Source organism: Eucyclogobius newberryi, unplaced genomic scaffold (genome assembly GCF_026437365.1).
Source record: "Eucyclogobius newberryi isolate DKJ021-1_F unplaced genomic scaffold, fEucNew1.0.hap1 SCAF_37, whole genome shotgun sequence".
Lineage (NCBI taxonomy): Eukaryota > Metazoa > Chordata > Actinopteri > Gobiiformes > Gobiidae > Eucyclogobius > Eucyclogobius newberryi.
In genome coordinates, this window is record NW_027316023.1 from 655,003 (window position 1) to 670,000 (window position 14,998).

General features: G+C 44.2%; 4 protein-coding genes across 4 annotated transcripts; 1 reads left to right on the forward strand and 3 right to left on the reverse strand.

Annotated features, from left to right (window-relative positions):
• Positions 1–91: 91 nt before the first annotated feature.
• Positions 92–539, reverse strand: LOC140376606 (histone H3). Its single transcript, XM_072462089.1, has one exon. It carries the CDS (start codon positions 516–518, stop codon positions 108–110), a length of 411 nt encoding a protein of 136 aa, XP_072318190.1. The 5' UTR covers positions 519–539; the 3' UTR covers positions 92–107.
• A 1,294-nt stretch (positions 540–1,833) lies between these two features.
• On the reverse strand, positions 1,834–2,530 carry LOC140376587 (histone H1-like). Its single transcript, XM_072462066.1, has one exon. The coding sequence runs from the start codon at positions 2,468–2,470 to the stop codon at positions 1,856–1,858; it is 615 nt and encodes a 204-aa protein (XP_072318167.1). The 5' UTR covers positions 2,471–2,530; the 3' UTR covers positions 1,834–1,855.
• A 2,774-nt stretch (positions 2,531–5,304) lies between these two features.
• Positions 5,305–5,772, reverse strand: LOC140376592 (histone H4). Its single transcript, XM_072462070.1, has one exon. It carries the CDS (start codon positions 5,763–5,765, stop codon positions 5,454–5,456), a length of 312 nt encoding a protein of 103 aa, XP_072318171.1. The 5' UTR covers positions 5,766–5,772; the 3' UTR covers positions 5,305–5,453.
• Positions 5,773–6,108: 336 nt separating this feature from the next.
• LOC140376586 (uncharacterized) lies at positions 6,109–7,711 on the forward strand. The gene is made up of 3 exons (XM_072462065.1): positions 6,109–6,844; positions 6,949–7,103; positions 7,215–7,711. The coding sequence occupies exons 1-3, from the start codon at positions 6,425–6,427 to the stop codon at positions 7,477–7,479; spliced, it is 840 nt and encodes a 279-aa protein (XP_072318166.1). The 5' UTR covers positions 6,109–6,424; the 3' UTR covers positions 7,480–7,711.
• The last annotated feature ends 7,287 nt before the right edge of the window (positions 7,712–14,998 follow it).

Below are 14,998 nucleotides of genomic sequence, written 5' to 3' on the forward strand. Positions count from 1 at the left end.
AGGTGGCCCTATTTAGGATTCCAAGCAATGTTCTGGTCAAGTATGGCTCTTAGAATGTGTTGGTGGCTCTTAAAAGAGCCGTTGCTTTGGGTTCACTCGGGGTCAGTTTAAGCCCTCTCTCCGCGGATGCGTCGGGCCAGCTGGATGTCCTTGGGCATGATGGTCACTCTCTTGGCGTGGATGGCGCACAGGTTGGTGTCCTCGAACAGACCCACCAGGTAGGCCTCGCTGGCCTCCTGCAGAGCCATGACGGCAGAGCTCTGGAAGCGCAGGTCGGTCTTGAAGTCCTGGGCGATCTCCCTGACGAGGCGCTGGAAGGGCAGCTTGCGGATGAGCAGCTCGGTGGACTTCTGGTAGCGGCGGATCTCCCTCAGGGCCACGGTGCCGGGCCTGTAACGGTGAGGCTTCTTGACGCCGCCGGTGGCCGGGGCGCTCTTGCGGGCCGCCTTGGTGGCGAGCTGCTTCCTGGGAGCCTTTCCTCCGGTGGATTTACGCGCTGTCTGCTTCGTTCTGGCCATTTTCTCTGCTCTTGGGTCAGTGTCAAACCTGAAACTCTTTGCTCTCTCAGCCAGCGGCAGCGGGCTTTATACAACCAGGGCGAAGCCGATTGGCTGAGCTGGGCTCGCGCTCTGAATTCAAACATTAACCACGCCTCTGTCCCACGCGCCCCGTGTTCTGTCCCTTTCATTCTATAACTTCATAAATAACGTGATCAGATTTTAGTTTGAGTTTCTTCAAGGCTTTTGAAACTGTAACAGTTCATTTTGAGTTGTCCTCATCAAACATATTAAACACTTTGTTCGTCAAAAACGTCACAATGCGTCCATGTTTCAGGATCACATAGAATAATATATTGTAGTGATATAAGATCACAAGCCTTTATTTGTCCCACAATGTGGAAATTCCACTGTTGCAACACAAAGTAGGTACAGAAGTGAAAAATAACGGATGAAAACAACTCGAAAAGCTCTTATAAAAAAAGCTCTCATACTATATAATAACAATAGTGACACTCTTATTTACAGCTGTTTCATGGACAGAGAATATTGAAAACATAATAATAAAAAATACAAAATATATACTATTTTTATAAATGTATAAAAACGTGAAACTGATGAAATAAAGCAAGACAACGTGCCTATTGCACTGCCTTGTAAAGTACTATAGTATTGTATTATAATTCTGTTCTTCTGTGGGTGAGTCTCACAGAAGAACCGTTTTGTGTCAATGTTGTGCTATTTACGTTCACAGAAATGACCAGCACAATCAAAAAGGAGCAGAGAAGAAAACAAATATATAAAAACAACAACAAAACAAGATGGTTTTGAACACATTTTGTTTAAGACAACTTGTTTAACGTTTCTCATTTACGACATGCCACACTTCAATGGTTCAGTCATTTTTTTTCCCTTTTCAAATTAATATGATTTTGTTGTTGCTTTAAACTGATAAATATAGAGAGATTAGGTGATGTTTTTGAGTGACAATCCAATGAGTCCCAAAGTTTTACCCGAGCCACAGATATTGTCATTGTGGCGCCCCCTGCAATCCCTGTAATTGTCTTCAATGAATATGGTCTATGGTTTGGAAGTTCTTTTTGAGGTCGATATAAAGTGCTAGAGCGCTGTTTATTTTCAATTGCTGTGGTGATATGTTCTGTTTTCTGTGGAAGTGCTAAAGATGTAGGTCGTTCTTTCCTGAAACCAAACTGACTCTCCCAGTAATAAACATAATGTGTTTCATGATTACTGTGATTGTGATTCTGCAACATTGATATTCAAGGGAAGAGCTGCTCTTTAGAGAGAGTGGTGGCTCTTAAAAGAGCCTTTTGAGGGTCGTGGTGGTCGCTGTGACTTTACTTCTTGGCCTTCCTTGCCGGGGCCTTCTTTGCGGGGGCCTTCTTCGCGGGGCTCTTCTTCACTGCCTTGGCGGCCTTCTTGGGCGCAGCTTTCTTGGGGCTCTTGGCGGGCTTCTTGGCTGCCACTTTCTTGGGGCTCTTGGCGGGCTTCTTCGCCGCTTTCTTGGCCGGGGACTTGGCCTTCTTGGCGGGCGCCTTCTTCACCACCTTCTTCTTGGGGGAAGCTGCCTTCTTCGCCGCCGCCGCGGGCTTCTTGGCTTTAACGGGGCTCTTCTTCTTCGCTGCGGTCTTGGGCTTGGCCTCCTTCGTGGCCAGTTTGAAGGAGCCGGAGGCCCCCGTGCCCTTGGTCTGGCTCACGGTGCCTGAGGCCACCATCTTCTTCAGAGTGGTGTTGATGCGCTTGTTGGCTTTCGCCACATCGACGCCCTTTGCCGCCAGCGCCTTCTTCACCGCGGCCACGGAAGTGCCCTTGCGCTCCTTGGACTCGGCGATGGCGTCGGTGATCAGCTTCGTGAGGCTGGGGCCCGCGTCCTTCTTCTTGGCCGCGGCCTTCTTCTTGGGGGCCTTGGCTTTGGCCGGAGCCGGGGCTGCTGCGGGAGCGGTCTCTGCCATGATTCGTGTCGGTTAGATCTGTGTCTGGAGCCGGGGCGCGCGCGGAGGATCCTTATAACGGACATGAGAACCGTAGAGACTCAACCCTCTCTGCTGAGCGGCGCCGGCTCCGCTTTGTGTTTTCTCTTCGCAGTTTAGAGTTAAAAATACAGTAACGTGACTAATTTTTTGCAAACTATTTGACACGAATCTTTAGAACAAAGTCACATCTAGTTGTCTAATGCAGTCATAGACTGACAGAGTCTTGTGTTTTTAAGAACGAGCCATCAAACCCTGGCCATGTCCACACCAGCGAGACACTCGGCATCGACTTTTTCCTACATTTAGCTTTAAAGTGGACTAAACTTTGATACATAAGAAACTATTTGTATTTAGACAAACAAAAGAGATGTCAAGGAGTAAATACACAAACTAAACTTGTAGTGTGGCTTCAGTGTTTAGTTGTAATTAACCGAGTTTGTGGCGGTAGTAAACACAAAGCTGAGGAGCCTTTCTGTGTCAGTCTGCGCTGGGGCAATGGTATAATTCTGTTCATGTACATAACTATATGTGTTTACACGAGTGTGATGTGTGGAAACTGTGTGGAGAAAGGTTTTGGAACAAATTAAGGAATATCAGAAATCAACATGTACATTTCAAACCATGGCGACTTGGTTAATTGCTGAATTTGTGTTAGAAGGATATAATGTATTTGATGTACACAGGCATTGTAAGTACAAGCACAATATTGTAGGTAAATCACTGATGGCTCAGTTATACATTAAGTAATGGAACGTTTGCCTTAAAAACAGATGACAGTCAAAGTATACGTCCATGCCCGGGCACATTTTATACATGAGTTACCAACGGTGCATGACAAATTAAGTATTAAGATGTAAAGTGAGATGTTCAGTTTTGGATTAAAACCCAAACCAACACAAATAAGTGGAGATTGTGCTATAATATAATAGGATCATATATTTTACAAACAGTTATGATACGACCATAAGTGATCATATGTTAATGATCATTTCCTGGTGTCAAATTGTCAAAATAAAAAAAACCAAAAAGTGTTAAAAATATATACCGCTCCATTGTCTAAGGACAGCTGTAACAATCGAGGCCTTTTAAACAGAAGTATTAAATATTGATTGAAGGTGTTTTTGATGATGATCCAAATGAAGCCAACGTGGCTTTTATAATTGTCCAATTCTGGTTTATCATCAAAAAGACAAAGGCATAAGAAAAACTTAGATTGAAAGTGAATATAAACTTTAAAAAACTAAGTTCCTCAATATTAAAAAAAGCAGCAACAACTTTATGTGTTCACTGCCATCAGCCTAAGGTCAGGAAACGTATTTAGACGCTTGATTACGTTTGTAGCTCCTCAGAAACAACGCTGCACATGGATCTCGAGATATTTATTAGCCTTTTTGATAGTAAAACGCCGTGAAAATTACAGACAGAACAAAAACAGTACATTTAGACACTCCCCATAATCATTGTTAAACACAGTATAATACAAACAGCTCAGGTCTTTTACGTGCTGGTACCATATAAGTGCATTTCATGCTGTTTATGACTTGATATAGTTAACATGACACAAATTCGCAATCACATCATTTTTTCATACAAAAGGTTCCTTGATCATTGGGCTGGGCTATTGCTTGTGCTGCCTTCAGCGTGGCACTGGTTCTGCCTTTCCTGCATGTGCGTGATAATCAATCCCATCTATGAAACAAAAATGCATTAACTATTTACTGACAGTTACAACGTTTATAGATGAATTTTTCAGCACCATAAATTGCCTCTATTATTAGTTTGTATAGCATTTCAGAAGTTAAGCCTCTGTAAATCAAGTTTATGTTAATGAGTAAAATCACCATATATAAGTTTGTCCCTGCCCACCATCTTTTTTCCAGAGTTTGAGGTTCCCCACCCAAGGAGTTCTTAAAGTTTCATGTCTAAATTAATTAATGTAGAAAAATATTCAGTTGTAGTCATCTAGACTCGGATGAGTCGAAACGTATCAGAGTCAGAACTACAATGGAACACTCCTGGACGAATGAGGGACACACCCACATGTTTCTGATTTTGATGAAATGTACAGCCACATTTTGCTTGTTTTGGCAGAGGACGGATTGAACATAACAAATTAGTTTTGAAAACAAAAATAAAATATAAGTATTCTTAATTGCAAAGTTACTTGTCCGTTTTCCCATTTATTAAATAATGTTGTATTGTGTCATTTACAGTTCCTGAGGTCTTTGTTTTCCTCTGATCCAGACGCTTCAGTTTTGAATTTGAAGCATTTTCATAAATAAACTGCAGATAAGCAACAATATTCATATTATAGACTTGTTGGAGGTAATGCAATATTTTACTTAAGACATTAAATTTATAAAGAATTATATACTATGTTTCCCCTGTAAAGCAGGATTAGTGTCTCATTCGGACCAGAAGGTTTCTCTTCATGTTCTGTGTGTGGCTCTTAGATCCATTAATAAGCAGAAGATTTAAGATGAGATAAGATATTCCGTTATTGTCCCACATGGGGAAATTTCATTGATGCAACGCAGGACGATACAGAGGAAGAGAACAGATCACTCATAGGAAGTTTGAAAAGCACTGAAAAAATAAAGATAAAAATAAATACCATTGCATTTGATGTTAGAGAACTGAGATGACTTTTGAAAGTTTACCTTCATCATACACAAGATGGCGACATCAACCAGATCGTCTGCTGACGGTTTTAGTGAATTCAGTAAAGTAGCTTTGTTAAGCACAAAACACTCAGTTTTTGTCAAGTGAGAAACGACTCGCGCGTGATTTAGAGAATGGTTTAATGACACGATTATTTCTAGATTTGCTTTAAGAGATTCGTTTACATTGATGTGACAATTCTGCGGGTGGAAACGCGAAAGTCTAGAAGTTGCTCTTCTGCACATGTGTGTGGCTCTTAAAAGAGCCGTTGTTGTTGCTGTCGTGTTCAGTCAAGTGTCGTTTAACCTCCGAAGCCGTACAGAGTGCGGCCCTGTCTCTTCAGGGCGTACACCACGTCCATGGCGGTCACGGTCTTCCTCTTGGCGTGCTCGGTGTAGGTGACGGCGTCACGGATCACGTTCTCCAGGAAAACCTTGAGCACTCCGCGGGTCTCCTCGTAGATCAGACCGGAGATACGCTTCACGCCGCCGCGGCGAGCCAGACGGCGGATAGCGGGCTTGGTGATGCCCTGGATGTTGTCACGGAGAACTTTGCGGTGGCGCTTGGCGCCTCCTTTACCGAGTCCTTTTCCTCCTTTGCCGCGTCCACTCATGTTTACTGTTTCGTAGTAGAAGAGTCGGATGTGGCACCAGTGGCCGCTCCATGGAATTTAAACTGCTTTTCCGGACGTAGGTGAAGACAGTCTGTGGCGGGGCAGTTCTTCCACCAATAGGAACGGGCGAAGGGGAGATGTCCCGGAACAAACAATACTTTTGCTTTTTTCGACAATGCTTTTATGACTTTTATGACAATAAAGCTGTATTTATCTAAGTATGCACTGTTCACAGCATAAATATACTCCACATTAATATTAATATGCTGAACTGTGTTACCGGCCTGGCTGACCCTTTAAGAGAGAGCGGGGCATTGTGGGTAACCGGAAGTGTGCTGTTGTTTTTGGTCGTGTTTTTCGGCGCGCGTATTACTATCACAGTGTACGCCTCATTATAAACGTGTTACCTAATTTCCATATGAACTGCTGCAGCGCTTTTGTTATTTTTCGACCAATCAGCTGCACAAAGCGATACACATGGCTACTTATTCTGGCTCACGCTCTGGCTTTAGCACTACTGTAGAAGCATTGAACCGAGTCGCAGAATAATAGTGCAAATGCAGAATCACAACTATATTAGACAGTTACTGTATGAATAAACACAAATGTCTTAATCAAATGTCACATGTCTTAATCTAATCTCTCTCTGTCTTCTACAGATGCACTTTCCCTCAAACCCTCTGCAGCCGGGGCCAATGTATTTCCTGTCTCCACGACAATGTGGCCTTTTTGGTGTCTCCTGTGAAGGGATGCAGAAGCAGGTCAATTTCCTGATCGATGAAGGCATGTCGTCAAGTAAGGGAAGCAATGAAGTCATAAGCTACATGCATCATTTCTTCAACAACTTTGGTGTTGGAGAAAAATACGTGGATCTTCATTGTGACAACTGCAGTGGCCAAAACAAAAACAGTTTCATGTTGTGGTATGCTGCCTGGCGTGTTGGACACAAGCTTCACCACACAATGGACATCCACTTCCCCATTGCTGGACACACCAAATTCTCCCCTGATTGTGGCTTTGGACTTATCAAGCGAGCATACATGAAGACCAGGGTCGACACTCTGGAAGACATCGCTCAGGTTAGTTTATATTATTTGACTACTATAATGTGTAAACATTAGCCTGGCAAAACTTATTTTTCTTCTGTTCTCATTTTTTTTACATTTGTCGCTCTTGTCATCAGGTAGTGGAAAACAGCTCTCCTGAGTCTCACCTCAATATCCCACAGCTTGTTGGAACGGCGGATGGCAAAGTGTTTGTCAAGAACTTGGACTGGCAGAAGCATCTGAGTCCCTTCTTCAGACGGCTTCCAAAGATCAAGAGTTATCAGCACTTCAGGTGTTTATATTGAAACTCTCATATTGTGTTCATATAAAATTAATTGGTTAATGATGGTGTTTTATGATAAATAGTTTGCTATTTCTTAAATGTCCTGTTAATTGTTTACAGCTTTGATGCCGAGAGACCAGGTGTGGTGCTTGCAAAAAGTCACTGTGAAGCAGAACCTGTGGAATTTCAGCTACTGCGCAATTCAGCTGATCTGCCTCCGGTTGACTGTCTTCCTGTCCTGGTCCCACCTGGACTGAACTTTGACAGGCAGACCTATCTGCATGAAAAAATCAGGCCTTTCTGTGCTGACCAGGCTAAAGACATCACATGCCCAGCTCCAAGAGTCACTACAGAGAAGAATATGCGGAAGAGGATGCGGATGTGATCTCTGATGTAATTGGACTCTCCTTCACAACCTCTTGCTTGCTATGTTAGCCCTTATGCACAGCCTCTCCCTCCAACAGCCTGGACTAAATTCACTTTACTCTAGTTCTGACTTATTGTGTTGCCTCCAAAGTCTACTGACTTAAAACTGCACTGTGTATTAATGCATGTTATTCAATCAAAGCATTTCCATTTTAATAAAGTACCTTGTAATTCTGATTCAAGTCCTAATGAAAATAACACTACATCAATATTAACAACACTACAATTCTTGAGTCTTCAGTGACACCTGTAGAGGGAAGAACTACAGATACCAGATGTCAGTGTGACTAATGACAGTAGTCACAGTTTACACTGACTAACTGTTCAAACCTATAATGTACTCACGGTCTTCAGAGGTGGAACAGACTTCTCTGGCCACTAGGAGTTTGAGTCTTTGGTAGTGACTGTGCTTGGATGAATGCCTCTGTATTTGTACTTTATCACCCAGAGAATCACTGGCTCTATCACTGCTGCCCTGGTCCTTTCACCTGCACAGAGCCTTTTGCTTGGAACATGTTGCAGAAAAACTGAACATGGACAGTATTCCTGTCCATTAGAGACGGCCTCGATCATGTCCAGAATATGAATAATCTGTGATCGATCAAATTATTAATTTAAAGTAATCCCAAGGGACCCCTCAAATAAAGATGAAGAAATAGAATAAGAAGCTTTGTGTTACGTGTACGTGGCCCATTCTGAGCAGTATATTTAGAGTCCTGTATATTCTATTTATTCTAGACTTAGTAATTTGAATTGAAAAAAAATAATTCTAGCTATTTTGATCAATTAAACAGTTCTCTAAAAAAACGTCAGTCAAATCCTCTGAGATCACTTTTAAAAGTTTACCTTCATCATTATCAATCTTATACATTCAAGTCTGCAGCGTGTGTGAAACTTACTCTGTTCTGCCACAAGAGGGCGACATCCACCAGACCCTCTGCAAATGTCCTCAATAAGACCACAAAATATGACAATCACCATTTGATTCGGCACAATCATCAAATCGCAAAGGCTGACATTATTTAGATGGAATTTTATCTTCAAACAACAAAATGTCTCAATCTACAGTCAAATCTGAATCTAACTTACTGCAGCGAAACAACAATAGAACAGACATTTCTGATTCAAACCACAAGGAGGCGCAGACAGAAGGTGAAGATGTTTTTGAGGAGCACGATCCAGATCTCATGTTTTAGACCTAAACTGTCTCTTCTGCTGTAAACATATTCTAAATTATATGTGTGAGTGAATTCAGCAAATTCAAAGTCGACAAAAAATATCCCTTTTTCCCTCCAATAAAGGGATAAAACAATCAACTTCATTAAATACATTTTAATTGTTTCGGATTTGAGTGACACTATTGAATCACTGAAAATGTGCAGTATAGAAATAAACACATGGCATAAGAAAAAAAAAAACTTTTTGGCGTACAGCTCCTACCAATAAATCCACCTTTACAAAAATATATATAAACTAGATATTGTGCAATGGTTGAAGCCATTGAGAGTGTCTGCATTCTTGCATAAAAGTACTACATGTGTAGTAAAGACTTTATTCTTGTTCGGCTCGAGCCATGGAATGAGCATTGAGGATGAGGAGGAAGAGGATGTTATAACGTGCTTTGAACTCATGGGCTTTGAAACACCAAAGTAATGGAAGGCGATGTAACGCTTGGAAACCAACCGCCATAAAACAACAACAACAACAACAAAACTGAAAGGATCAGGATCATTGCTAAAGCTACAGGAAGATTCCTTGGAACAAAAGAGCTGGATTGGGCAGAAATAAAAAACAGGCTAAAGGTGCTAAATGGGAGTCGGAGTGATGGAGGTTCTACTTTTGGGGAGTCAGAGTGATCAGAGTGAAGAACTGGAGGTGGGCGTGGTCTCCTGTCCTCGCCCAGTCTCGTAGATGCACGGCTGCCAAGCAACGACATCAGTGGAAATATCAAAGCCTAAAGAATAAAGCTGTGGCAGAAGCACCGAACGTCAAAGGAGAGGAAGATGAAGGAGTCAGTCCTGGAATAAAGCCGGTCGGACTCTGACAAATGAAGTCGAAAGAATAAAGTCTGGCGGTGATGCAACACTTGGATACCAACCGCCATAAAACAACAACAACAACAACATGTAGTTTAGTTGTGACACGTGTGTCAGAGTACTACATGAGTTGTTGAACATTTTCAATATTTGCTGCTATATATTCAGCCTGCCGCCCGTCCATGTTTTCTGCTGCGTTTTGTGACATACCAAACGACGCTCAGTAATTCACAGATTGCGTAGTTTGCGACTCAAATAGTAGTTTGTCCTGACAAATTGCAAGATCGTGCTGAACGCAGACCTGAGCAGGGAGAAAGAGAGAGCCTCTGTGACCCGGCTGCACCCCCTCCTCCCTGTAGAGACGCTTAGCATTAGCAATTTACTTTTGCAAATACTGAAAAATATTCTGGTATGTAAAAAATGTCTAAAGCAACAGCCCCTAAGACGGTGAAAGTGTGAAGGAGCTGAAACGCGTCAAAAAACCTACAATGAACATATAGTGTCTGTTTATGATAATCATAATAATATGATAATCATAAGCAGACACTCATTATGTCTGCATGCTCCCTCTTCCACAGCTGGACAATGCCCTGCATCTGTTCCTCTTCGCTTATCTGCCCCGGACCATCAGCTCTCCACTTCACCTGGACTCACCCATCCCCCCAGCACACGGTCCCCCTGCCAACCACTGACTGTCACAGCAGCACAGGTGAGGAGTGAGCTGAAGAGGATTAAAGTGAGGAAGGCAGCAGGACCTGACGGCATCAGCCCCAGGCTCCTTAAGTCCTGCGCAGATGAACTGTGTGGAGTTATGGAGCATGTCTTCAACATGAGCCTGAAGCTGAGGGTGGTACCACAGGTCTGGAAGACCTCCTGTCTGGTACTTGTGCCTAAGACACCGCGCCCCAAAGACCTCAACAGCTTCAGGCCGGTGGCTCTCACGTCCCACCTGATGAAGACACTGGAGCTGGTCCTGGACCACCTCCGCTCCACCGTGAGCTCAGCCATGGACCCGCTGCAGTTTGCATATCGGTCTGGCATCGGAGTGGAGGACGCCGTCATCTCCCTGCTGCACCGCTCTTTCTCTCACCTGGAGAAGCCTGGCAGCTCTGTGAGGATCCTGTTCTTTCATCTCTCCAGCGCCTTCAACACCATCAGCTCCTGAGGGACAAGCTGGAGACGGCTGGTGTGGAGTACGACCTGCAGAGTGGATCCTGGACGACCTCACAGACCGACCCCAGTTTGTGAGAGCCCGGAACTGTGTGTCTGACACTCGGACCTGCAGTGTGGGGGCGCCCCAGGGCACTGTCCTCGCGCCCTTTCTCTTCACCCTTTACACTGCAGACTTCAGACATGACACGGACAGCTGTGTCCTGCAGAAGTTCTCTGACCACTCTGCCATCATCGGACTCATCACGGACGACGATGACGCGGAATACAGAGGACTGGCGCAGGACTTTGTGGACTGGTGTCAGCGGAACCACCTCCTCATCAACGCGGGGAAGACCAAGGAGATGGTGGTGGATTTCCGCAGACGCCACCCCACTGCCCCCTCACCAGTGAACATCCAGGGACGGGACATTGAGAGAGTGGACTCATACAAGGACCTGGGTGTTCATCTGAACCACAAACTGGACTGGACTCATAACACAGACGCACTGTACAGGAAGAGCCAGAGTCGGCTCTACCTCCTGAGGAGACTCAGGTCTTTTGGAGTGACAGGGCCACTCCTGAAGACCTTCTACGACTCTGTGGTGGCATCAGCTCCTGTAGGTGTGGCCTGCTGGAGCAGCAGCATCACAGAGAGGGAGAGGAAGAGGCTGGACAGAGTCATCAAGAAGTCCAGCTCCGTCCTGGGCTGTGCTCTGGACTCGGTGCAGGAGGTGGGGGACAGGAGGGTCCTGGCTAGATTCACATCTATGCTGGACCATGAGTGTCACCCCCTGCAGGACACTCTCTCTGCTCTGGAGAGCAGCTTCAGTGAGAGACTGATCCACCCTCGATGTGCGAAGGAAAGGTTCCGTAGGTCTTTCCTTCCTGCTGCTGTCAGACCTTATAACAAAAACTGTTAGTACTGAACACTCGCAATACTGACCTAACCTAATACTGATGTGCAACTCTGTCATATGTGCAATTGCTGTTGGAATTCATGTGCAATTCATGTGAAATTCATGTGCAATCTATGTGCTGTCGTGACACATATGCATGTGCAGTTACTGTCGTGATCACATGCAATGGTATTTATGTATTTATTTATTTATTTGTCTATGGGAGTTTTTATTTATTTATAGGAGATCTTCTACTGAAAGTGTTTTTCAGACTTCCTATAAGTGATCTGTTCTTCTGTATCTATCTCTGTATCTACCTGCGTTGCACCAATGAAATTTCCCCATGTGGGACAATAAAGGAATATCTTATCTTATCTTATCTTATAATACATTTGTGACATATTCCAGTGTCATTCTGAACGAGGTCGTAAAACGTGTGGATATTTATATTTTTTATGAAAGAAACTTGAGCCGGTCGAAGTGTTTAGCGTCGCGTCTGTAAAGATTCCACCTGTCACATATAAAGTGTTAAACATGTGTCACATATAAAGTGTTAAACATGTGTCACATATAAAGTGTTAAACACGTGTCACATATAAAGTGTTAAACATGTGTCACATATAAAGTGTTAAACACGTGTCACATATAAAGTGTTAAACATGTGTCACATATAAAGTGTTAAACATGTGTCACATATAAAGTGTTAAACACGTGTCACATATAAAGTGTTAAACACGTGTCACATATAAAGTGTTAAACACGTGTCACATATAAAGTGTTAAACATGTGTCACATATAAAGTGTTAAACATGTGTCACATATAAAGTGTTAAACACGTGTCACATATAAAGTGTTAAACATTTGTCACATATAAAGTGTTAAACATGTGTCACATATAAAGTGTTAAACACGTGTCACATATAAAGTGTTAAACACGTGTCACATATAAAGTGTTAAACACGTGTCACATATAAAGTGTTAAACACGTGTCACATATAAAGTGTTAAACACGTGTCACATATAAAGTGTTAAACACGTGTCACATATAAAGTGTTAAACACGTGTCACATATAAAGTGTTAAACACGTGTCACATATAAAGTGTTAAACACGTGTCACATATAAAGTGTTAAACACGTGTCACATATAAAGTGTTAAACATGTGTCACATATAAAGTGTTAAACACGTGTCACATATAAAGTGTTAAACACGTGTCACATATAAAGTGTTAAACACGTGTCACATATAAAGTGTTAAACACTTTATATGTGACACATGTTTAACATGTGTCACATATAAAGTGTTAAACACGTGTCACATATAAAGTGTTAAACACGTGTCACATATAAAGTGTTAAACACGTGTCACATATAAAGTGTTAAACATGTGTCACATATAAAGTGTTAAACACGTGTCACATATAAAGTGTTAAACATGTGTCACATATAAAGTGTTAAACATGTGTCACATATAAAGTGTTAAACACGTGTCACATATAAAGTGTTAAACACGTGTCACATATAAAGTGTTAAACACGTGTCACATATAAAGTGTTAAACACGTGTCACATATAAAGTGTTAAACACGTGTCACATATAAAGTGTTAAACACGTGTCACATATAAAGTGTTAAACATGTGTCACATATAAAGTGTTAAACATGCCCCGTGTGGTGAGGAGGTGCTCTGCTGAGAGCGAGGAGACTCTGAGGGACTGCTTCAGCACCACTGTCTGGACTGAGCTCTATGGCCCACATGGGGAGGACATCAGCACCATCACAGAGCATCAGGACTACATCAACTTCTGTTTTGAGAACACTGTTCCCTCCGGACGGTGTTTTCCAAACAACAAGCCGCGGAACATGAGCCTGAAGCTGAGGGTGGTACCACAGGTCTGAAAACCTCTTGTCTGGTACCTGTGCCCAAGACACCGCACGCCAAAGACCTCAACAGCTTCAGGCCGGTGGGTCTCACGTCCTGATGAAGACACTGGAGCTGGTCCTGGACCACCTCCGCTCCACCGTGAGCCCAGCCATGGACCCGCTGCAGTTTGCATATCGGCCTGACATCGGAGTGGAGGACGCCGTCATCTCCTGCTGCACCGCTCTCTCTCTCACCTGGAGAAGCCTGGCAGCTCTGTGAGGATCCTGTTCTTTCATCTCTCCAGCGCCTTCAACACCATCAGCTCCTGAGGGACAAGCTGGAGACGGCTGGTGTGGAGTACGACCTGCAGAGTGGATCCTGGACGACCTCACAGACCGACCCCAGTTTGTGAGAGCCCGGAACTGTGTGTCTGACACTCGGACCTGCAGTGTGGGACCTGCAGTGTGGGGGCCCTGCAGTGTGGGGGCGCCCCAGGGCACCATCCTTTCGCCCTTTCTCTTCACCCTCTACACTGCAGACCTCAGACACGACACGGACAGCTGTGTCCTGCAGAAGTTCTCTGACCACTCTGCCATCATCGGACTCATCACGGACGACGATGATGCGGAGGACAGAGGACTGGAGCAGGACTTTGTGGACTGGTGTCAGCGGAACCACCTCCTCATCAACGCGGGGAAGACCAAGGAGATGGTGGTGGACTTCCACAGAGGCCACGCCCCCCTCACCAGAGAACATCCAGGGACGGGACATTGAGAGAGTGACTCATACAAGGACCTGGGTGTTCATCTGAACCACAAACTGGACTGGACTCATAACACAGACTATACAGGAAGAGCCAGAGTGGGCTCTACCTCCTGAGGAGACTCAGGTCTTTTGGAGTGACAGGGCCGCTCCTGACAGGGCCACTCCTGAAGACCTTCTCTGACTCTGTGGTGCATCAGCTCCTGTAGGTGTGGTCTGCTGGAGCAGCAGCATCACAGAGAGGGAGAGGAAGAAGCTGGACAAAGCTCCGTCCTGGGCTGTCCTCTGGACTCGGTGCAGGAGGTGGGGGACAGAAGGGTCCTGGCTAAACTCACATCTGGGACAATAAAGGATTATCTTATCTTATCTTATCTATGCTGGACCATGAGTGTCGCCCCCTGCAGGACACTCTGCCCCCTGCAGGACACTCTGTCCACTCTGGAGAGCACCTTCAGTGACTGATCCACCCTCGCTGTGTGAAGGAGACGTTTCACAGTCTGTCCTTCTGCTGCTGTCACACTCTTCAACACACACTGTCATACCCATGTGCAATACTGTCACACCCATGTGCAATACGGTCACACCCATGTGCAATACTGTCATACCCATGTGCAATACTGACATACCCATGTGCAATACTGTCATACCCATGTGCAATACTGTCATACCCATGTGCAATACTGTCATACACATGTGCAATACTGTCATACCCATGTGCAATACTGTCATACCCATGTGCAATACTGTCATACCCATGTGCAATACTGTCAT